At 41.9% G+C, this 24,000-nt stretch overlaps 1 protein-coding gene across 1 annotated transcript in view; it reads right to left on the bottom strand.

Moving 5' to 3' along the window:
• gmds (GDP-mannose 4,6-dehydratase) overlaps positions 1 to 24,000 on the bottom strand; it is a 169,025-nt gene that overhangs the window by 134,640 nt on the left and 10,385 nt on the right. The window contains exons 3-4 of the mRNA XM_020656283.3: positions 22,053 to 22,140; positions 21,135 to 21,244 (exon numbers count right to left, since the gene is read on the bottom strand). Coding sequence (XP_020511939.1) covers positions 21,135 to 21,244; positions 22,053 to 22,140 — 198 coding nt within the window. The remainder of the gene's footprint in view (positions 1 to 21,134; positions 21,245 to 22,052; positions 22,141 to 24,000) is intronic.

Raw genomic sequence — 24,000 nt, 5'->3', positions numbered from 1 at the left:
GTCTCTTTTTTTCTTTTTTTCTTTTTTTGCGTAGAGTTTTTCCACAGCTGTGTGTGGAAAAATGTCTCCAATAGTTGGAATACAGATCGATGCTTTAATTCGCAGCATTCCAGCGAGCAGAGCGGCTGACATGGACCGTCAACTCTTTGAGTTCTGATCTTTCCCGTGGGGGTCACTGTCAAGAGGTATGCCAGCGCTCTGGATTCTTTGAATGTCTAAGCAGATTTATTAATGACTACTTAGGAAGTAAGTGTCGCACAGGTGAACGATGTTTCTCATGGGATGCAAAATGCAAAGTCACTCTGCTTCCCTACATTGATAGAAGATCCATTAGAGCAGTGGACTAGTTGAGAAAAGCAAAGGACTGGAAAGTTCCTTTTCAAACCATTTTAACTCGTGATGTGCGTCATCAGTCGACTAAACAGTTTAACATCAGCACCCTTGCAAGCCTGCAACAGAAGTCGTCGGTTAAATCAAATACTGAATATTTGTATATGTAAGCCCACCATGCTGGTGAAATGTTTTGTCTAAGCTGTGCAGCCGTGGACGGATGATGTCTCGTAGGAGCAGAGCGGATTGACAGTTTTTCATGAAGATAAGGTTGAATGCATCTGACTGGCATATTGACCGAATCAATGTGTAACTACATGCAGCACAGACATGTACGTCGGCCTGCAGGGAGAACTGAAGGCTGGCGTCCTCGTCCGAAACGATACCACAGGTTATCACTTCAACGAGTGCACAAGATATATTCTTTCCTTCAACTTCAACAAATTTTTTAGAAAACAAACCTGCCCTTTACATAAAAAATAGACAGGAAGTCTTAATTTCTAGAAACATTATAAAGTCATATTTTCTATTTTAATGGTGGTGCTTTGGTTAGTGCTGTCGCCTCACAGCGAGGAGGTTCCTGATTCAAATCCCCGTCTGACAGGATCCTCTCTGTGTGGAGTTTGCATGTTCTCCCCCGTGCATGTGTGTGTTCTCTCCAGGTACTCCGGCTTCCTCCCACAGTCCAAAGTCATGCTGGTTAGGTTAACTGGTGACTCTAAAATTGTCCGTAGGTGTGAATGTGAAGTGTCGTTGCTTGTCTGTCTCTGTATGTCAGCCCTGTGATTGACTGGTTTACAGTCCAGGGTGTAACCCCGCCTCTCACCCAACAACAGGTGGGATCGGCTCCAGCCCCTTGCAACCCCGAACGGGTGTTAGATAATGTATGGATTTACGATTTAAAAAGGTTAAGATGCAACTGCCTGTCACTACGTTTTCAGATTCATCCTGTCATAGTTAAAGTCAAACTCTGTAAATATTTGTTCACTTTTAACATGGTTATCGTTCCATGGTGTGACTGAAAGTAATAATAACACTAAAACCCTTCCCAGAAAGCTCAGCCTCTGGTAACATTTACACACACAAAAACACAGCTTCCTTCCAAACCCATTGTTTTGAGTTTCACTGATGTCCTGTGGGGTGAGCGGTCAGCTGAGGTTTATTCATGTTGCCTGCAGTTTCAAGAGTTCCTCTGACTTCTTGTTCTCATCAGAGAGGTTTCTTAATGTGTCCAAACAAAGCCTGATAACAGAGTCAGTGTGATGCTAATTGATTTGATAGTAACAAGGCTTTAACACAGAGCACGCGTTAAATCCATACAGAAATAGCGTGATCGGTAAATATGCAGAAACGAGGAACAGTAGCATCGAGGCTTCACGTGTGGTTATGATGGACTAGATTGTATTTCCCGAACCACAAGTCCAAGTCAATAAATGATAGAAGAAGAAAAGTAAGCAGAGGGCTTGCAAAGCGTGCAACAATACAGTTACTCATGTCTAACTCTCTCTCTAACAGAGTGTGAGCAACTGTCTGTGTCATCCTGCTCAGGGCAGAGAGGTGCTGACTGACACTCGGGTAAAACCTCTGTGTGTCTTAAACCTGAGCACGCGCACACACACACACACACACACACACACACACACACACACACACACACACATATTACCAAGAGAAGAAAAAGAGCAACGCCTGGCTCGGAGACGTTCACTCCGAGTTCTTGGCCGACCACAGTGATGCAAGTTAAGACACAATCCAGAGCAACAAAAGCCGCTGCTAAGCACTTCTGCAGCAGCTGCAGACGCTCACAATTAGCCAAACAAACATTTATGAATCTAAAGGCCAACAGGGTGACCCGTGCACAGCCTAAACACGTTCTCAGGTGTGCATTTACATTTCCTAACTTGCTTTTTCGAAATCAGAATATAATAAGATGTCTTGCTTCTTACAATTAAAAAAAATGTTAAAACTTTATTAAATTGCCGTTTGCAACGATGTAAAGCCATCAAAAAAAAAAAAACATCTGTATCATTTAATGAAACTACAAGAGCTGTGAAGTTTTTCATTTGAGGATATTCTGAAGCTCTTTTCATCCCTTTTATATGTGAGTTTAACTGCTCAAGTTAGTGTTCAGGATATGTCATCAACATCAGGAATATATAATATAAACTGAGAGCAAGAGGACCAAAGATGTAGGAAGATAAATAAGAAACTAAAAGAGACAAAAACAATCAGAAGAAATCAAAATAATGCAAGTGGGACGAAGAATAAAAGAGTTAGAAAAAAGAGGAAATAAAAACAGTAGAAGCTAAGAGAGGAGATAAATGATAAAAACAGCTACAGCATTAAATGAATGAGGAACTTTAATAAAAAGCATTAAAAACTTTTAAAACATAAAAGCAGTCAAACAAGTAGCATAAAAAAAGAGATAAAATCAGTAAAAACTGAGAAAAAGCTCTTGCGTAAATAAATACAAATAAAATAAATAAAAGACAAAGGAAACATTTAATAAACAAAGAGAAATAAAAAATTAGGAATTTAAATCAAAGAAAAAAGGTTAAAAAATGAAAAAAGAAAAATGCAGCTCTCCTGGAGCTTTTTGACTCTTCAGACTTTTTACTTCAAAGCCATAAAGTGTCTGAATTAATCATCTATTTCCAGTGTGGGGTTTTATAAAAGGGGAAGGACTGGATACGTTTTTCTAACTTCTAACTTCAAAGAATGAAAATTGACCCACAACACAAAGTCTGCCATCTTTGTAGTTTGCATGCATAATTTTATTTTATTTTGAAATAAATTAATGAATGAATTGTTTGAATTCTTAGTCCCAGAATTAAAATGTAAGCACATCTATAATACAAATACCTGTTTTTAGACGACGTCATCACCAGTGTTTGTGTTTTTTATCTGCATCAGAATAAAACATCAGAACCAGCTCCAAACTATTCATTAATTCCTGACCTTTATTTATTCAAGAAATTACTTTAGGTTTCCTCAGAGATTATAAGATCATTGAAAAACAATAACACACACTTAATCGAACAATACAAAACTCGAACAAAATTAGAAACAAAAGGCATGGCTACAAATTTAAATCCTAGTTTTCTGGAGGGCGCTCCTCGAGTTTGAAGAATCAAAAGAGAAGTTTCAAGTTCCGTGCACGCTCACACGGCTCATTACGATAAAGAAGCTGCACAGCCGCTTCAAACAAGAGGAGTTATGAGTTTGCAGACAGACAGACAGACAGACAGACAGACAGACAGACAGACAGAATCACACCTGTGTATCATGGCGGCGGAGGTTCTGGCAAGCTGCAAGTGTGTTTCTGTTGAAGTTCCACAGTTTACAGCCTCGCCGCCCGAGGCACGACAGTTTAATTTCACTATAATAAGATCAGCACGACAGATTGGTTTCACCGCGCCGGGCGGGACGCTTGACTTTTATTACAACGGGCATCACTTGGAGACTATTATTGTAAACGTTTAGCTGCGGCGGTGGCCTGCGCCGGCCACACATGTGTAAACACACAGAGCTTAGATTACACAGCCAGGGCACATATTCACATGTAGCAGTGGCACCGAGAGCGAGGAAAGATTGAGCACGGGAAGATCAAAATCCCAGGTGGATTTCTGTCTGTGTGTGTGTGTGTGTGTGTGTGTGTGTGTGTGTGTGAGCGAGTGTGTTAATGGTCGTCACTGTCAAACTGACTGGCCACTCAGAGGAAAGTGTGAAAGCTGCTCCGGCCAGTGTTTATGTATCTATCGCTTTTTTTCCTGTCATTCTTTTCCCGTCATTATGTCTATAATTGGGGGAAGGAATGCTTGGGGGAACCGTTAAGGGCACCAGGGGACCCTCTAAGTCTGCCGCTACACCCCGACACCCCCCCCCCCCCCGCTCATGATGACTTCACCTACAGCAGAGAAAAAGACACCAACCAGGGTACAGGAAAGCACAGACACACACGTGGTGCATGCAACACCCACTCTATCCTGTGTCATTTCTTGCTAAATTCTCCCTAATCATTTTGTGCATGTGTGTTAGAACGGTGTGTGTGTGTGTGTGTGTGTGTGTGTGTGTGGAAAGCAGAGAAAAGAAAACAGCCGAGTGTTTTCTTTGGAGGTTGCCCGCAGTGAACACACAGACGGAGGAGAGAAGAGATTATCTCCTGACTAATCGTGTTCTGTTCTCTGTAAGATGCCACCAATCATCGCCAACTATACCCCCCCCCCACACCCCCACCCCCCGAATCAACCACACCATCCTCCTCCTCGTCCTCCCTGACGTCTTCATCATCACCTCCACCACTCATGGATGTACGTATGGCTGCAAAGACAAGCTCAAGTCGCGCACAAAACACACACTCAGGCACAAATATCACTCATATCTCGGGGTCACTGGCAGCAGCTTAAGCGTGTCTGAAAGGTACAATGTGCTACGAGGACATTTTGAAAAGTGATTTACAGGGTGCCTGAGGGGGAGGGGCTGCCACGGCTTCATCGTTAAGAAAACAACACAGAGAGGATTTGGACTGCTCATCCTTGACGCTGCATCACAGTTCATACTACAAAACTGAAGTGAGAGACATGGCTGGTTGGATTGGATTGATCGAGACAGACAAGAAAGAGAAAATTCACAGACAAAAATGCATTCAATTATACATCAAGAAAGAGACATACGAGTGAAAATGCTAATACTTGTTTGTAGCCCCTCGGACATCAGGGTTTCCAGAGGATCTTTTTATTTCATGGCGTCTCATCCCCTCGTCCTATCGTCACTTACATTTTAAGAGATTAGTAATAAAAACAACGAGGAAGATGGATTTTTTTCCAGGTGGAATCATTGGACACAAAATAACAAAAACAATCAGACTAAATTTTAAAGCAGCAGTAGAACATGTCCTCTCTGGTTGGCAAAGTAAAAATAATCATTTTGTCAGTGGAGTCTGGCCGCTTTGAAGAGAGAAATATTACGCAGTTTCTGATTTAAAAAAAAACATCAAACATTAATAAAAAAGGTCTGTCCCCAAAAGGGTTCCAATCAGCAATTGTATCTGATAATTCAAATTCTTTGCTAGTCAGTAACAAAATAAGTACTTTTAGTGGGAGTAAAAGGGCAGAGGCCGGGTTCGAAACCACAGCTGCTGCTGGACTACAGCCTCTAAAAACTTAAATCGGCTAATCTATGATGGAGGATCGTCAGTTCAAGTCCCGGTACTGACCAAGTCTGGAAAGTGGTCTTTTAGCCTGAGAGGTCAGTTCACATTCCTGAGCAATGCAAAGGTGCCCTCGAGGGAAAGTGCATTTCCCCTCCCAAGGGATCAATAAAGGATATACTCTACTTCTTCTTCTTCTTGGGTTTCTTTAATGAAGCGCCCTGATCAGGCAAGATTTAGTGCAAGCTCTTAATGTTTCTGCTGGATCAAGAATCATCTTCTGGGCCAATTCCTTTTTTTTTTTTTTTTTTTGTCATTTAGACCCTTAAGTATTCAAATAATGAAGAAAATAAAAGTTTATTTTAGGGCACCGGATAGCCTAGCAGCTATGACACACGCCCCATACAGGAGGCTATACTCCTCGACGCAGCGGCCGTTGGTTCAAATCTGACCTCTGCCCTTTGCTGCATGTCATCCCCCTCTCTCTCCTACCAACACCTCCCGTCTCTCTCATCAAGCTATCCTCTCGAAAAAAAAGGCAAAAACAGCCAAAATCTATTTTTTCCTGATTTCATTAACACTGGTTTGTGTCTCAAACAAGTCCAGTTTCGGTCGTGCACCTATCCCACCCTTGTAGATATAGTTTGATGATGAATGAGATAATCGTTAGTTGGGTTAGTTTCTCTTTATGTTTAACGATTACGCCACCGTCGGCTGATTTATGTGATAATGATAATGAAACCCGGTCGGATTCAAACACAAACAAAACGAGGAATCCGTCTGCAGGATGAGCTCAGGGAGGCCGAGAGGTAACAAGCTTTAAGTAAACACTTGGAAGTTGGCGTCCTCTCGACAGTTTAGAGCTCGTCTTCCTCGCGAGTTCGTCAGCCTCTCCCCCGTCTGTCTGTCTGTCTGCCTAACCTGCCCGACCAGACGCCGTCGCACTGATTGATGGTACAGTGGAAAACTGGAAACCATTCTTCTCTGTGACAGAATCAACGTTCAGAATAACATGCGCAGGGACCATTTATCACACTTTGCTACCAGTTTCTCACTCAGGTGGAGACGTTTCTCCTCACCGCCGTTGATACCTGTGCTAATGATGATACTCAGGAGGAGTAATCATCATCTTAACTACAATCCTGCAGCCTGAGGGCGAGGAGGAGTGACACTCTCAGAGATGCTTTTTTAGACCTTTTTGCAGGATCCTGAGAGAGACACAGGGAAACAGGAACTTTCCCATCCAACTTTTCCACAGCAGCGAAGATGGAAAAAAAGAGAGAGGGGAAAGAAACGGCTGAGGCAAGAAGACAGAGAGAGAGAAACAAAGAACAAGTGCTGATAGTTTGATTAATGATCATTTTTCTGTTTGTCACTCGAACATCTGGAAGCACCAAATAGCTGGACAGGAGAAGCTGGTATTCTGGCCATGTGTGTGACACTATAGGGTCAAAAACACTCCTATAAAAGATGAACACAGTGTCTCATTTTATATGTTTATGTTGTGACATTTAGGCATCAAATGACCTACAGGATGTATCTTGTGTATCTTTGCTTTGAAGCCTTTTTCTACAGTCTGGCCTGAAACCTGTTGGTTCCCAGTAAGAACAAACGTAATGCTTCAAATATTTCAGAAAATGTTTTGCGTCCAACCTTATGGCAACACTTTAGGAAGAGCTGCCTTCTTTTTTCAAACACCACCGTGCTCAAAGAAATATACATGAAGAAATGTTTTTAGAAAAACTTGAATGACCTGAACGTATAAAGCTGCAATCAACCCCATCCTCGACTTTTTTTCCTCTGACAGCCCCCACGACCACCATTTCAGAGCGCTTCTAACTAGCACTCATTGTTGCTAGGTTACGAAAGTTAACCTCCACTTCCCTCGGTAATGACAGTACAGGCCGTTTTTTCAGCTCCTATGCTGCCAAAGGCCTAGGCTACCGGGGGATCTGGCACCTTGAGCTCCTATCTATCTCTCTCTCTGTGAATTCACATCATATTGTTGCATGTCACTATCTGTAAATCTTAGTTACTAACCGAGGAACCTACAAGACCTGAGAGCTCAGGAGCTCCTAGGTGTTGTAGGTTCCCCGGGATTGTTGGTGGGGACAGCCTGCTGCTGTGGATATCATTTGTGAGGTTGCAAAAATAGCAAAACAAAAGCTACTAAGAAGGTTAACTCGGGCCAGAACCTGAATATTCTGTGCAAGTTGACATTCAGCTGTGCGATATTCTTGGCTGAAGTCTACCGTGGGACTCTGGTGGAGATTCACAAGAGATAACTATTGTCAAATACATCAAAAAAAGCAACGCAAATAGAGAACATATCTTAAATGTTTGACTGTTACGGGATTGTTCACGGAGCAGCTGCCCTCGCTGTTTATCGCATCTGACGCTGCAGCTCCCTGTGAGAATAAAGGCCTGTTTGTTCGGCTGACAGGAGGCAAGGTGAGAGAGCCCAACCCTCCATACAGGTATGACAGCCTGATTTAAGGCTTCAATTAAAAAACACACAGGCAAGGGCAGCAGCCTGCACGCACACACACACACACACACACACACACACACACACACACACACACACACACACACACACACACACACACACACACACACACACACACACACACACACACACACACACACACACACACACACACACACACACACACACACACACACACACACACACACACACACACACAGACAAAGCAACTTCAGATAAAACAACGGCGTGCAATGACACTTTCATTAAGCCAGCAATGCCCTAACCCTATTACACCGATCAAGATAGGCATCTAATGTCGTAACTCATCCACATCGCAGACTTCTTCTGACTCTCCTCTTTTTGTTCCCCACGATCATCATTCCACGCTGGGATCCAAACAAGTGAGGTCATCCCTCATTACAGCACGCTGCAATCCTCAAACATGAAGACACACACACACACACTTAACCAGAAAAAAACAAAAACAACAAAGGGAACTGTGTCTCTGGAACAATTAAAGACTGTGGCGCTCGTAAAAGGGAATTTACAGATTGTGAAACAGCAATAACCTTTTTCCTTTTCAGAGCCTTTCATCCCTAACAGGAGATTAAAATCACCTATTTTGATTTAGGCGCAATGTGCGACCCCAAACAACTGCAGGCAGAGTCGAACAGAACTGCTGAATTACACAAACACGACTTTGCAGCAGGGGGATTGTTGCTGTGTGTGTAACATTTTAAGAACTTTGCCTTTATGAGATAGGACAGCTGAAGAAGGATAGGAAATGTTGGGAGGAGAGAGTAGCAGCGGCCGGAAATGTCACCTTTTCACTGTGTGACACAGAGAGTGTGTTGTTTTTCCAGCTGAACTTGAGACAAGATGAAGAGGTACGATGGCTGTTCTTCATCTTACATCATTTTGTTCCATTATACATAAAAATCTTGGTGGAATTTGACGGCCAAAAGTCAAAACAGCTAAAATAAAAGCACCAATCTTTTCATGCATCATCACTTAACATGTAGGTATTTCATTTAGTCCGCTATGCTGCTCACAGAGATCTCTTTGCACTCATTGCATCTATTTAAATACCACTTCTTAGACACAATAGCAACACTAACAAGTCTCTGTCAACCTTGCTGTGTCTCTATGTCCACTGTATAAACTGAACTCACACAACTCTAATACACCCTCCCTTTACTGGAAGCACCACATGTGATGCTAATGGATAACCGATGCTATTTTTCAAACGGCATGCAAAGCTTGTATGAAATAGAAAAGTGGAGATATGTTGCTTTTGGGTGCAGTTGCCTCAACATTAAAGCTGCAGCTGTAGTGTACGAGAAGCCACAATGTCAATACACCAAAACCAAACCTCACAGTGAGCGACTATTTTAGACCGTGCAGAAAAATGTCAGCTCGACTCGACTGTAGAAAGAAACTCAAATATGATCGTAAACATTCTGGTATTATGACAGAAGTGCTCATTTTAATATCGAATACAATAGAAATGTAAAGTCCGCACACATTTGTTTTTTACCCGATCAAACGTTGACTTAACTGCACAGGTTTTTACAGTGCAAGTCCTGCCGTTATTACATATTAAGACGCTGCTTCCATTTGCAGATTCAAACTTCACACGTGGGCAATCTCCAAATGTATTTATTTAGACAAAGTTTGAGATATTTATAGTTTATAATTACTATAAAAATACATCTTAAAATGAGGTGTAATTATTAAGAAAAACAAATCTTTTCACGCAGCACTTTAAGGCTGGAGTCATCTCTTCAGCCACGAGCTGCAGATAAATCATTACATCAAATCACTTATGAGGCTGATTGTGATTGCCTAATATCTCCCTGGAGGACATAGCAACAGGAAGATTGATGACTTTGATAAATATTTAACGTAATCCCTGGTTACCGTTCTCTCACCTCAGCTCTCGTCTCTCTCTCTCACTAATCACACCAAACTAATTAAGAGCACATGAGCCAAGCTTTGTGTGTTTATTGTGGTACTCGTTGTACCCACAAACAGGCTACGGGCTACAGCCAATCACTCAGCGCTGAGGGGGGAAAAGGAATAAATGACAGAGCGTAGGAGAGAGGAAGACGATTAGGAGGACAAGTGATGGTTTTGATCTATTTCTTGTCTGTATTTGAAATCGTTACCTCCTTGTGTTTCCTTTTATTCTGAAGTAAACGCTGACCAAAGAGCTCCTTCTCATCCCCGTAGAGGAGCTGTATCGTTGTAGAAACACCTGCAGGGGGCCTCGTCTTGACCTGGGATCTTGGACTGTAAATATTAATGGACAAAGCCTGAGTGATGTCAGCCATCTGTTCCTGCAGGGGGCTCTGGAGGCGGCTAATCGGCAGACGCCGCCATGTTGGAAATCCTGTCTCAGCCTAACTTTCAGTCAACCTGATGACAGGCTGAGAGCTGGAGCTGAGGCGGGTTTTAAGCCTCCTGATGAACCGTTACATCACGCCCACCTGTCAATCGTGTCAGCTACACGCCTAACTATGGATACCACGTATTGTTCATAACATCAAAACGGAGCCTTTTTTAAAAAATCCCCTTCCCTGTACAGTGTGTGCCAGTGATGACAATAACTATTCAGACCTATTTGTTTTTTTTGTACCAGGCTGTAAACACGATATTTTTTGCTGTAAAAACGACTTTTCTGCCTGTGATGTGTATGTGACTTCCTGCGTTCCTGCAGCCAGCCTCAAGTGGACACTCGACGACCTGCAGGATTTTGCACTTCCACATTGGCTTCATTTTTCAACCCTGGAGGTTGCGTTGAGTTAAAAACTTCACATTAATTTAGGCTTGATTTGCAACTTTAAGACGATTAGACTGATATTATCACTGCCATTATCTTTTGATTATTTTGATGAAGAAGAAAGGGAAACTATTGCCCAAAAATGATGGAAAATTGCTCAATTACATTTTCCAGAACCAAGCAGCGACTTCAAAATCATTAAAAAACTAAAAATATCCAGTTTACCTTCACACACTCATATGAAGAGGAGCGACTGTGATAACCGGTTAGATGCACTGATTTTTCTCTTGTATTGACATTTTGTAAATATTTGTGTCATAGCTGTTAAAAAGTAGATAAAGGGGTAGGACAACATATCTGTAACTTTATCCTTCTCCTTTTCAAACGTGTACTGTTTGCTTTTGACATGTTTCTTCATTTTCTACATGTTCAAAATAAAGATCAATCACTCAAAAACACAAGAATACAAAGAGACAAAAACAGAGAAGTTGAGCTTTACTGTCTGAATATGAATCAATAAAGACAAATAACCTTCACCTGAAGGATGTTTGTAGATTCATGTTCTCTCGCTCTGGATTCATCAACGAGGCATTTCATCTCTAAGGACGTTTCTATGTGACGACTACAGATGGTCATTAGCGACTTGCTACATCTGGAGCAGCCATCTTTTCATTTTTCACTGCACGCTGTCCCCTGATAAATTAAATGAATGAAATATAAATTGTCAAAAAACTATTTAACGTTCCTCACGAGCCCCCAGACCACAGAAAAGAAGCTTTTTGATTGATTATCAGGTCAAATCAAAAGCATGAAACTACATCCTAGTAACTTGTGCTCACATTTATTGCTTTTTGCATTTCTATATATTTAACCTTTATTCATCCAGGAAGTCTCATTAACATTTATAGCATCCAATCACAGTCACAGGCATGTTAAAAGACAACATAACGGTCTTTTGAAACAGCACAACCCTTTAAAAAGAACTGAATTATGTAAATATTACCATTTATTTTACACATTTTTTTATTTTATTTTACAGTGTTTGACTCCTTTTATCGATTTTTTTGTATTGATTGCAAGACAGATAACACACTTTTAAGAAACGGAGTACAGGCCAGAAAAAAAGAGACATCTTCACGTTTCACACGCGTCTCAAACTCATATTTCTCCTGTTAAAATTACTTAATTTAAAACAAACGAGGGTTACTGCGTGTGAATTCATGTATTTTGATGACTCTGAGTGCATGTGATCCCTGACTGGGACCTGCTCTCTTGTGCTCCTGCCTGTAAAGGATCAAGGGAGGCGTCCACAGCGGCTCACTGCTGCCATCTATGAGTCACATGTGGAACTACATCTGCACTGTTTAAAAAGACAAGTTGATGTGGAGCATTTAGGGTTTGATTTAAGATACAGCTTAGATACTAATCATATTTAGCTTTCTGATACTATTTATTGACTCAGTGTGTTTACTTAACAAACCTCAAAAAGCCCCCCCCCCTTACTCCCCCCTCTTTTTCAGCAAACTGCATGTTTCCATGTGTTACAACCTTGCTGGAAAACAGAAAAAAAAGGACTGACTCATGAGCGGAGTAACTAATCTGACCCACAAAGCACGACCACAGAACATTCCCTGACTGTGTTCGAGGAAAGTGCAGACTTGTTGCTCTTGGCACCGGAGCGTCTATTCTTAAGCTAAAGTTCACTTTGGACCTGGGCTGCTAGGCTGGCTGCCTCTAACCTTTCCAAACATGGGATCTGCAGGCTCAGGGAGCTATTCTCAACAGGCCACCAACAGTCCTGTTTCTGCTCATTCAACAGACGGCACGCTTGATAAAATGTGGGCACCGAGATTACCGCCGTATCTCCATTTTAGGCTGAAACCGCCAGATTCTGATTCCGAAGGGGAATTTTTCAAACAATGGAAAGCATGGCACCTTAAAAACACAAACCGCACACATGCAGCTAATGAGTCAAAAGACACACCGCACATGCTTCAGGAGGGAATGTGCTAATTTATACACACACACACACTCAGCTAAGCTAAGCTACAAGCGTGCCACTGAGCACTGATTGAACTGGGTTAATGTAAACACCAATCAGAGGGTGAGTAAACCCAGCCAATGGGCTGTTACAGAGACCTCACCGCTCATCATTCACCTAAAGAGGGGTATTATGAAATGTTTTTTATGCTCTCAAAAACCCTCGATATAAAACAAGGAAACATCTATTTCGTATCTGAAACAAAACCGAAGAACATTTCAGGGAAGACTGTAAAACTCGATGTTTGATGAACCGTGAACATCAAAAACAGCTTTAAACGCTAATCTGAAAGAAGTGCTGATTCAAGTTTCCAAAGTTTGTGATCACAGCATTTCTGTCCCTTAACGAAGTAAAAAGTCTTTTTTTGAAGCAGCAGGTCGTTTTGTACAACATTAGAGGTCGTTAAAGGTCTTATTTAGCAGTGTTTTCATACATGTACCTCACTGCACCTGTAAGTCTTTCCCTCCTTGTTCACACACACATTACACTCACTGTTCTCTCTGACCTACAACCGTTTTGTAGAGCTAGACCGATTTATCAATCCAACGATAATATCAGCCGATATTAGCTTACTCAGAGACTTTAGGTATCGGCTCATTTTATCTCAGATATGTGCCAATATTATTAGATTTATTCACCAGTCACATAGCATTTAAATTGAGTCTTAATGTATCACACTAGAAGTTTTCTGTCACCAGCAGAGGGCGCTATATGGATTACAACAAGCATGAAGCGAGTGTCAGGCGGTGACGTGCAGTTACTTTCCAGTTGAGTGACCATCTTGTCTTCTTTATAAATACTGTCCACCAATAAATGTGAATATCTCTCAAAGTTCAATCTCAGAAAGACATCCGCTGAGATATCGGTATCTGAATTATTCTTTCCCAAATATTGACATCGGCCTCAAAAATTCTATATCGGTCGACCCGTACTTCTCAGCAGGAGTTTGAACAACTTAAAAATGAAGTCAAGTGTTCATGTAGTTGAAGAAATGGCTTTCTGATACTGCATTCATCATAATAAAGTTAGTTTTCATGAGTTATAATGGACTGAAAGAACAAAACTCCTGGATTTGTAATCGCTGTTCAGTGAACATCGTGTTTATTTTGAAATACCAACCGTATATAGGTTGTAAATTCTTATTATTTTCAGCCTCCTTATAGTATGTTTTCAGGACATAATCCAAACGACTTGCAGATAAAGGTTTTATGAGGCTCGCATGGATCATTTCAAGCCATAAAGTAGCATTTCAGGCCTACGCTTATCTGACTGCATAAATCACCAAATTTGGAGAAGTCTTGTTTTTTTTTTCCTGGAAAGCCGAGTTGTGCTGTTTTCGGAGCAAATAAGGCAGGAAACTGTGGCTCCAAACACCCAACAATATATCCTCTCCACACACACACATCACACACTCAACAAGCAAAAAGGATTGCATAACATACAGCGGTGCAGCCCGTGCGTGTGTGCGTGTGTGTGTGTGTGTGTGTGTGTGTGCTGGCAGGCTGCACAATAGCCACTCAAGGCCTATAAATGCATCAACACAACGAGCAAACAGTGCAGAGCTTTGTGGGGAAACAGGCGTGTTAAATCCTGTGTGTGTCTCTGGAGTGGGAGCCCGGATGAGGGAGAGACCAAAGAGTAGTAGAAAGAGAGAGAGAGAGAGAGAAGTAAGAGATAAAAGAATGATAAGAAGTGTTTCTGAGGAGGAAGACAGAAGTACATCTGAAAATCTGTCAGAAACAATGAAGTGGGAAAAGTGCTGCCTCATCATCCCTGCCTCTCTTCACTCCGTCATGAGCGAGGTGTGTTAATAACGCAACCCGTCAGTGTGTGTGTGTGTGTGTGTGTGTGTGTGTGTGTGTGTGTGTGTGTGTGTGTGTGTGTGTGTGTGTGTGTGTGTGTGTGTGTGTGTGTGTGTGTGTGTGTGTGTGACGGCTGCAGGTGGGAGAACTTGCACAGAGAGAAGAGGGGACGTCAAGGGGTTTTTGTTCACGGCTTTCCTGTGAAGCGCTTCAGTGGGAGAACACAATACGGGTGGTGTTGAACCCTCAGGTGTAGAACAGATCAGTGTGAGCACCCTGCAAGGACTCCCCCGTTCTGCTCCGTCGTTCAGGCATAATATTTCACTAGTGCAGTTTAAAAAATGTGCTCTTAATATCGTCAGAGAGTTTAATAATTCATGGAACTGAATAAATTGTGGATGAAGATCTGGCTGCTTTATTCGCTTTCCAGAAGAAAATGAGGATGACAAACTTTGCCGTTTCTCTTGTGTCATCTGAAATCTTCTTCGCAATGTTAGATTAGTTTATTGTTTAGATTGTCGGGGGACCATGCACTTTCTATACAGTCATCTCAGTTAATGAGAGGAGATGAATTGCCCCATATTAAGCTGATTAGCTCCAAATGCAGTCCCTGAGCAACATACAGACAAGACAAAACACAATGAACTATTACAAAGTATGATGATGCGCTAATAAAACCTGATTCAATCATGGCCACTTTCCCGAAACTAAAACCTATGACCTTCCCAAGCCTCCCTCCACACCCACATTTAGCATATTCACACACATACACACACACACACACACTCACTTCTCAGTTGAAAATATTTCAACTTTTGTGCAGATTTTAAATTCTGCAGGGAGCTTGTTCCACTCCTTAAAGAAAAAGCTGTACTGTATGGGGTGATCGTAAAAAAATCAGAATAGACTAGAGTGAGGTCGTCAACATTTTTGATACCTTGATACTTTTGAAATAGCACGGTTTAAAAAATGACGCAATCTTTTTTATTTGAGTAAATGGACTTGCGCTTGTGAAGTTCTTTTCTAGTCTTCTGACAACTCAAACTTTTACACACTGATGGTAGAGGTTGCGAAAGTGTCCATCAGTACTAACTCATCCACATTCACACGCCGCTCAAAGCAGCAGGAACAACTTGGGGTTAAGTGTCTTGCCACACATTGAACATGTGGCTGCAGGAACTGGGGATGGATCAAACCCTCGACTTCCGGTTGAGAGACAGCAGACTCTACCACTGAGCCACAGCCGCCCCAAGTGATGGATAGTATCAAAAATTAATCCCAGCTTTAAAAAACACTTCCGATCGTCTGTCATATTTTAAACAGAAGTTGCAAACTTTTAGGTGGCAAATAAACCGGGGCTATTTTTTGTATATAAGCTGTAAATACATGTGAACATTTGTTGGAATAATAAATGAACTAATAGAGGAAAAGTAACAAAGGGGTAGGGATATACTTCTTTTCGGACATTTTTAAGTTTGTTTTTTTTATTATCTTGTTTAAATTTTTGGTTTGAAATAAATTCATTCACTCATAAAGGTGAAGCAGATTGTTTTGTGCTGAAATGATTGCAGAAACAATGCATGCTACTTTTACTAATTGTTAGGTCATGAATCAAACTCTTCTCCTGAAACTCCTAATGTGGGATTTACCCTATCAAATACTTTGCAGCCAGCTGACCTGTTTTTAAGATTCTAAATTGAGACAATTTTTTTTTCAGTTGACGATAATCGCCTCCTACACTCTTAGAAATTCCCACTGTTAAAAAACGGTAAACAACTGGCAGTAGGGTTGCCAGGAAGTTACTGTAAAATTAACGGTATATTGCTGTTGCTGAAATTTACAGTTTTCTACCGTTTTTGTAAATACTGCAAAAAGCTGTTATTTTAAATGTTAACAGGAAAATACTGTTGAAAGGATTAACTGTTTAATACTGTTTATTTACAATTCTTCACAAGAGGTATATTTGCAGATTTTTACTGTGAATTGTAAATACTACACCTAGCTATAGATTAATTTCCTTCGACCAAAATGGACACAATATATTTATTTTATAAACCTAGTGATTTGATAAATGATTCCTTGCATGTCAGGTTATGTTTTAAAATAATAAATAAACGGTGCCTTTAAAATTGCAACTTAAAATGTTAAGACAAATAATAAAACTTCAAACTGTCTTCTCAAACCACATCTGTCTTTATTGAAACTGTGACAAAAACAAAGAAAATACACTTTAAGAACATGAAGGTTAAATAGGCAAAAAATCTCGCACAAATAGGTCCCTGGACCTGCACCTCCCTCTGATTTCTCCTTCCAGACTGAAACTGCCACAAGGATTCTGTAAAGGGAAAAATCAACATTAGAACAAAAGCAGCTCCAGCTGAACAGTGAACATAAACATATGGACAATCCTTTCTGAATATTCTCCATATACAAAGAAGTAAAGTAAAAGTATGAAGTAGATCTAGTATGAATAAAAATAAGTCCTGGAATTACTTTAAGGACATGAATTCAGGATGTATTGTAGCAGCTTTATGTGTTAAAATAGTAAAAAACAAAAAAACATGCCTCAGGTCCATTCTGACAGAAGTTTCCTTTTATACATCTTCAAATACTGTATATTATACTATGGCCATATTGTCTAGTAGGCCCAGCTTATCATCATTTCTAATTCAATATTTAATCAATAGTCAGTGTAAGTTGAAGCTGAAGCTGAAACAAAGAAATGTTAACTTGTTGATGTTAGCTAACCTTACCATTCTAGTACCACCAGGCAAGCAAGTCAAGTTCATTATAGCCCACTTAGTTAACCACATTACAAGAAAATGTTTTGTTTTTTGTCCCATTTAGCAACTGTTAAGATCTGTATTTCAAGCTAATGTTAGCTGGCAAAGAATTCACTCACTGCATGTGTGTCTGCCTGCAGTGTTTCTGTGTAATTTACAAATCTAGCTAACGTTAATCTTACAAATGACTTCAAACTTATTAAGTGATGGTTTTTTCTTATTCTAACTAGCAAAGCAGTAAGGCACTCACCTCTTAATTGTCAGGATGGAGATGGATGACAATCTGACAAAGCCAACTCCACTGTCCTTTCAACCATGTGGTCTCAACTTCTTTTTCCCAAAATGCATTGCAAAAACTACAGTAAAATACTGTTATAAACCGTTATAATACAGTAATGTCCTGTATTTAAACATTCCTATAAATTTCCTTGTAAATTTACAGCAATTCCTATCCATCCCCAAAGCTTACACTAGATGAGTTAGAACACTAATTAAACCATCCAGCAGAAACTCAGGAGGAAATTGCTGTTTTTATCTCGGCCTTTAGGACATCTTTTCTGTGGGTTATTATATCGTTTTTTGGAAAATGGCTTCAGGGAAAGACGCCTGAGCACGGAGATCAAACTGATCAAATCTTCTGCTGTTTTACGGTCAAATGAAAAAGACATAATATCCCTTCTGTTTGGAGCTCTTTTGATAACGCAGCTGGCTGCCTTTCAGGCCTTTTTCAGTGTCCCGCGTCGACTATTCCCCTTCCACCTCCGCCCCTGCAGCATCAGAAAATAACATTCACTGTGTTCTCGGAGCAGCGGAAACTAGCACCCGCACACACACACACACACACACACACACACACACAGTCACCCCAGCTCTCACTGATCCTACTACTCCATCTCCCCGGGAGAGTCTGATGAACGTTCTGGCCTCAGAAGGGATTCCCTGTAAAACTGAGAGGGCTGAAGGGGAGGAAGAGAGAGATGCTGAGTAGCCGGTGTGACTGATCTTTTCCTCTGAGGTGGGACAGACTGGAAATGTCTCCACGCCGCTGCTGCCAGTAATCCAGCGAGGTCAGCTGCTCAGAGCGGGCGGCATGTGGTGTGGAGCAACCAGAGCGAGGTTTATAGGTGTGGAAACAAATAAACATTCATGTTCAGGTACAGGGACTTTCTGTCACTGAGTGTGTGTGTGGCCTAAGAATGATCATCCGTGTGGGAGGTGGGAGCAGAGTCATGGCCTCTGAACACAAAGGATGTGGAGAGAGAAATCATCATTCTCCTATCTGACCAAGCCTCCCACTCTTTTCCTTTCTCCGTCTGTCTGTCTGACTTCCTTCATTTCCTTTTTTGTCACTTTTACATTCTTAGACCCCAAAATTTCTGAGTCAGCGGTGACGTAGTCTTTGTCCAACCAACCAAGGAATGCTTATAGTTCATTATGCAATAAAGTGGAAAAGCAGTAATCCCTCGATTAGAGAAGTTAGAGAGATTTCTTCACATTTGTGCTTGAAAACTTCGAAAATGAATCCGTCCATTTCTACCCAAAGCAGAAAATTGAATTTATTTTAACCTGTCTTGTAAAGTAAACACACTTCAAAAGACTGTGTGGCTCCACTCTCTACTAGTCCACTCCACTCTCTACTAGTCTCAACTAAACCCAATCCCACAAGCCCCTCCCCCTCCCGGATCCACGGAACAAAAATGATTACATGCATCCATACATATAACATGATAAGCAATAAGGCTGCTACACTTGTGCTAAAGATGCTGTAGTGGCACAAACCATAAATCATCTGGATATGGACGACAGCAGCTCAAAAGTTGAAGGGTTCATCTCTTAATCAAAAGGTTGACCGTTCCGGGGGAGCTGATAGCCTAGCGGTTATGTCTCACACCCCATGTACAGAGGCTACAGTCCTCATCACATCGGCCGTGGGTTCCCTTTGCTGCATGTCGTCCCCCACTGTCTCCTCAAAGCATTTCCTGTCTCTCTACAGCCGTCCTTTCCAATAAAAGCAAACATGCCACACACAAAAAAAAAAAAAAGGTTGAACGTTTAATCCCCAGCTCCTGTAGTCCACATGTCATTTTCAGCTTCTGTTGTTTCCTGGTTTTAATGCATCTTCTCCTCCTTTAACACAGCTTGTTTCTATCACCTCTAAACGTCCTCTTATTATGTGTCATGATCCTTTAATGTCTTCTGTAAAGCACTTTTTTTAGTCTCCATTCTGCTGACATTTTCTGGATTTTTAAACATTTTCTGTTGATTTTCTTATCAGTTCATTCATTTATTTACCAAAACAACAAAGTTCATCCTACACCCAAGAGATGCAGCAATGACCTGGTACTTCCAGGATTCAAAGACCTGAATCAAACGGAGTTTAAATGAACAATAAATGTGGCTCCGTGCGATGAAGAAACTATTAAAAATCAGCATGTCACGTTCACATTACACATGGCCTTATTGACTATGATCTGACTAAGCTCTTGGCTCCATATCCGACCCAAAAACCACCCTCGGTGACGGAGGATCAGCGCTGCCTGGAGACTGTGTGTCAGATCCCAGCGTGGAGGAGCAGGAGGTGGAGGAGGAGGAGGAGGCGGCGGCGCCGAGGGATCTCCTGGGATCACCACAGAGCTCCGAGACAAAAGGGACATTGTGGCACAGACCGACCCATCCAAGAAAACATGACTTCCTGTCCCATCAGCTCCAGCATCCTCCAACAATGTGAACTGCTCACTTCTCAGAAGTAAAATCCCCTTCTTCTTTCTTCTTTTTTTTTTTTTTTAAATGTTAACAGCAGCGGTCTCGGACCATTTTGACTCAGACACACTTCACCATCAGCTTCAATTTAAAAGAACCATTCGGTCATTTCAAAGTAGATGTCAGTGAGATGGTGTTGAAAGTGCTATTTCAAGATTTCAAGCTTTTAGTTACAAATCTAACAAACCACATTAAGTGCTGAGAAAAACATTGATCTAAGTTCTGGAAAAGTTTGCTTTCCTTTAAGTTTTCAGCTTCAACTAGACAGCAAACTACTTGACATACAAACTAATCCTGCTTAGAGAGACGTTTACGTTAACACATGATAGACTTAAAATAACGCAAAAGTCTTTGGCTGTGGAGTCAGGCAGGAGTGAGTTTCTCATTTACAGCGTAAAATTGGAATAACAAACCTAGAAAACGATGGGAAAACCTAAATTAAATGAAAATGGCATGTTCAAAAATCTGATTACACACTCAACAATGCAAAAACAAAGGCAGTATCACCGTGTCTTAACAGCATGCGAGCGTTGGATATCGCGTTGACTAGCACACGATAACATGCTAACTGTCCACACCGCATGAGTTCAATATTTCATTCTCTGCTCTGTGTAGTGAAGGTGGACAAACACAGGTGTGGTGCTTTTCACTGACGAGCTGATGACTCAAATCCTGTGAGTTGTCACGTTGGATTTGACAACAAACTAATATATTATAACAAAACTGAAAGATAACAGAAACCAGTTTAACCTCGGAAGTGACGCAGAATTACTCATCTAGTCCAACCTCATGGAGTCTTATTCACTATGGTAACAGTTTGTTATTTGAAGGCATGCCAGTGTTTTCACACTGATAACAGCTCTTTTCCTTTGGCTGTGCTTCTCCAAAACAGTTAGCATCGATTCCAAAGAAAGGGCGGCGACTTTAAAATGTCATGGTCATTCATTGGGGGGAAAACACTGCACTGCTTGGACTAGGATGTGTTTATGACCGTACCTTGACGTGGCTCTGAGCGCCCAGGTTGTAGATCTCTGTGGGCTTCACCTCGTTGATGATCTTCACCAGACAAGTGCTGTCCGTCAGATCTCCATAATGCAGCTTCATGTCTGACAGAGAGGAAGACGAGGATACCGTTACAATTACATGCAAAACAAGACTCACAGGCCTATAAACCCCTCTATTTCAGCCCTGCTCAGAACAGGCTGTTTCTGTGTCTGTAGCTTTAAATGCAAATGAACTGTGTCTGACCACGCCCCCTCGCTGGAAGGGTTTGGGTGGCTCAGGCTTTCTCGCTCCATGTCCTATTGTTTACAGTGAGAAGAAAGAACTCGGAGGGCAGAACAAACACCTAGCTGCGGGAGTGTCACCCACCTGGGGGAGGGGTTACTACCCTTTGTGATGTCATGAAGGGAAAATCTCCAAACGGCCTGTTTGAGCACACATTTTCTGAAAAGTGGAGCAGGCAGAAGACAGAGAGGATGGACTTTTCTCATCATTGGGGGGTTTGTAGACGGGCTAGGGACACATATTAGTGTTAGAGAAATATGTGACCTTTAGGCGGTGTCCCATTAATCAAAAGTAGGCTTACAGCCAGTGGATTCTGGTGATAAGTTAACGACACATGCTCTGGTGTAACTGTCCTTTCCTTGAAGCAGTATAGTTCCCCTGGTTAGCATGCTCTTATTTTCAATGTGAAATATTTTAGCTTTTTATTTCTAGTCTGGGCATGTTCATGAAATAGGACCTTACTGGCCTTGCAGCACCAGACCACTTTGCAAAAACACTTAAGTCTGGTACCTATTAGCTCATTTTTAATTTCTATGTTGTGTTATTAATCGCCACAGACTAATGCTACACAACACAACCAATCAGAGCAACAACACTTGACATTGTCGGACAGGACCGGACACTTACTGCCTTCAGTGTGCGTCTGTGGATTCTGGTAAAGATGCTCGATGCGACCCGTGTTGAAGGAGCTGGAGCGACGCAGAATCCCATGAACCTGAGAGAAAAGAAGACACCAGATACGGACAGACAATGATTAAATCAGGTCAGATTTTAGAGAAGTTAGAGTTGTTGTTTTTCACATAATGTTTTGATGTTTTGAACATTTTGAGCATGCTTAAAGACGAGGTCGGCACAAACTGTTTTTAGAGCAGTTCAGTTTGAATGGTGGACTCTGTATCATCTGCTTGATGGTGAAATCTCGTACTCAGAACGTTTTTATGTGCAAAAGGTTGATGATGCAAAGTGATTGTGTGTATCATGTGTTTTTAATGCTGCCTGTGATCTGTGATCTGTACTCCGTGTTCTGGGGGGGACGTGTGAGGAAGCTCTGCTCGGGAAAGATAACACAACCTGCTCCGAGGGGAGTCCATTAGTGGGACGACGCTGTGCCCTGACCTCACTTCCTTTATTCACTGTGCGCTTCCTGCCTGCCTTAGCTCTCCTCTTTAATGCCGACCAACCCCCCCCAGCCCAAATCCAGACCCCCACACACACACACCAGTCCACTTCCTCTCTGTTGCCTCGGATGCAAGCGGCAGGCAAGAGGAGTGAAGCTGGCCAGGCAGGCTCGGATGGAGGTGTGTGTTTTTGTGTGCGCTGCTGCTGCTCCACATATGAGGGGAAATGAAGTCATGCAGCTACTGCAGAGGAAACAAAATAAGCTCGGCTGCAAAATGAATGTTGTATGCGTAGCGGGGCTAAAACGAGACCAAATTATTTAACTTTTATACGATGCAAGTAAAACTCAACATTGTCGATACCACGGCAACAAAAAATTTAAGTCCTTGATTGAAAAACTGCAAGCACACTGTACATGTCGCACAAAAAACGTACTGAGAAGTTGCCAGTCTTGTTGTGCAGAACAGACACTGTCCCCTCCTCTGCTCTCCGTTCACAAGAGATAAAACTTTTGAATCTTTATGAGATGCCAAAGGGACCTGAGAAACATCAGAGTTCGCTGATCTGTACACTTTAATGGACAGCCACTGCCTTCCCTCACTTTTTCACTTGAGGCAGATTTGGGCTCAAATATGACCAAAGATCTTGAGGTCATCTAAAAAGGGTTTCTGCTCAAATCAAATATTTAAGACTTTTTAGGACCCAAACAATAAAAAATGAATACATTTTTGCCCGAGGTAGGTGCATTTCTGATTTCACATGGAGCTCAACAGCTTTGCCCATTCTCCTTAGTTCAAAGTTATTTTGCATATTTTCATTGTCTTGCAGGTATGCCTCATAACTGTTTTCCCCAGCCAACGATCAGTGTGTTTTTGACCTTGAAGCCAAATTTCCTCGACCCTCCATTTCCTCCATCCTCTCTCCTCTCTCTTGTTGGCAGTGTGTGAATGTGATCGTAATAGGGAGCCGTAAAAGCTGCTAACTAGACAGTGTAGATAATGATCATTGGGAGATTGCATGGTTTTTAAACGCGTGGTATCCGCCTTAAAGTCCCTTTTTTTTACGACTGTGAAACCAGCGCTGAACCCCCTCCGTAGCGTCAGTGAGTCAGAAACAGCTCATTAACCTCTGCATGCGTCCATCCACAGGCTGTTGACTTTGTGCGCTCCTGAAAACACGTCGTGCCGCAGGTGAAAGTGTGTGACCTCACTCGTACAGCTGTATAACAACAACCGCTTCCCTGTTAACGGTCTGAACCGGGGGGGTAGAAGGTGAGGGGTGAACAGGCTCAAAGTGACACTAAGGGTCTTATCGGGGTGACGTGGGAGTCAGTACGTGCACAATGTTCACCGTCACATTACATCATGATCCCTCAGGAGCCACGGCGCACTGCTGAGGCTGGATTCAGCTTATCGAGGGGAATGTCGCTCCCTGTGTGCGTCTGTGTTTGCTGGCA

The sequence above is a fragment of the Labrus bergylta genome, chromosome 6 (genome assembly GCF_963930695.1).
Source record: "Labrus bergylta chromosome 6, fLabBer1.1, whole genome shotgun sequence".
NCBI classification, from domain to species: domain Eukaryota; kingdom Metazoa; phylum Chordata; class Actinopteri; order Labriformes; family Labridae; genus Labrus; species Labrus bergylta.
The sequence above is the reverse complement of the archived record's forward strand: the minus strand, read 5'-3'. Positions and strand labels throughout refer to the sequence as shown.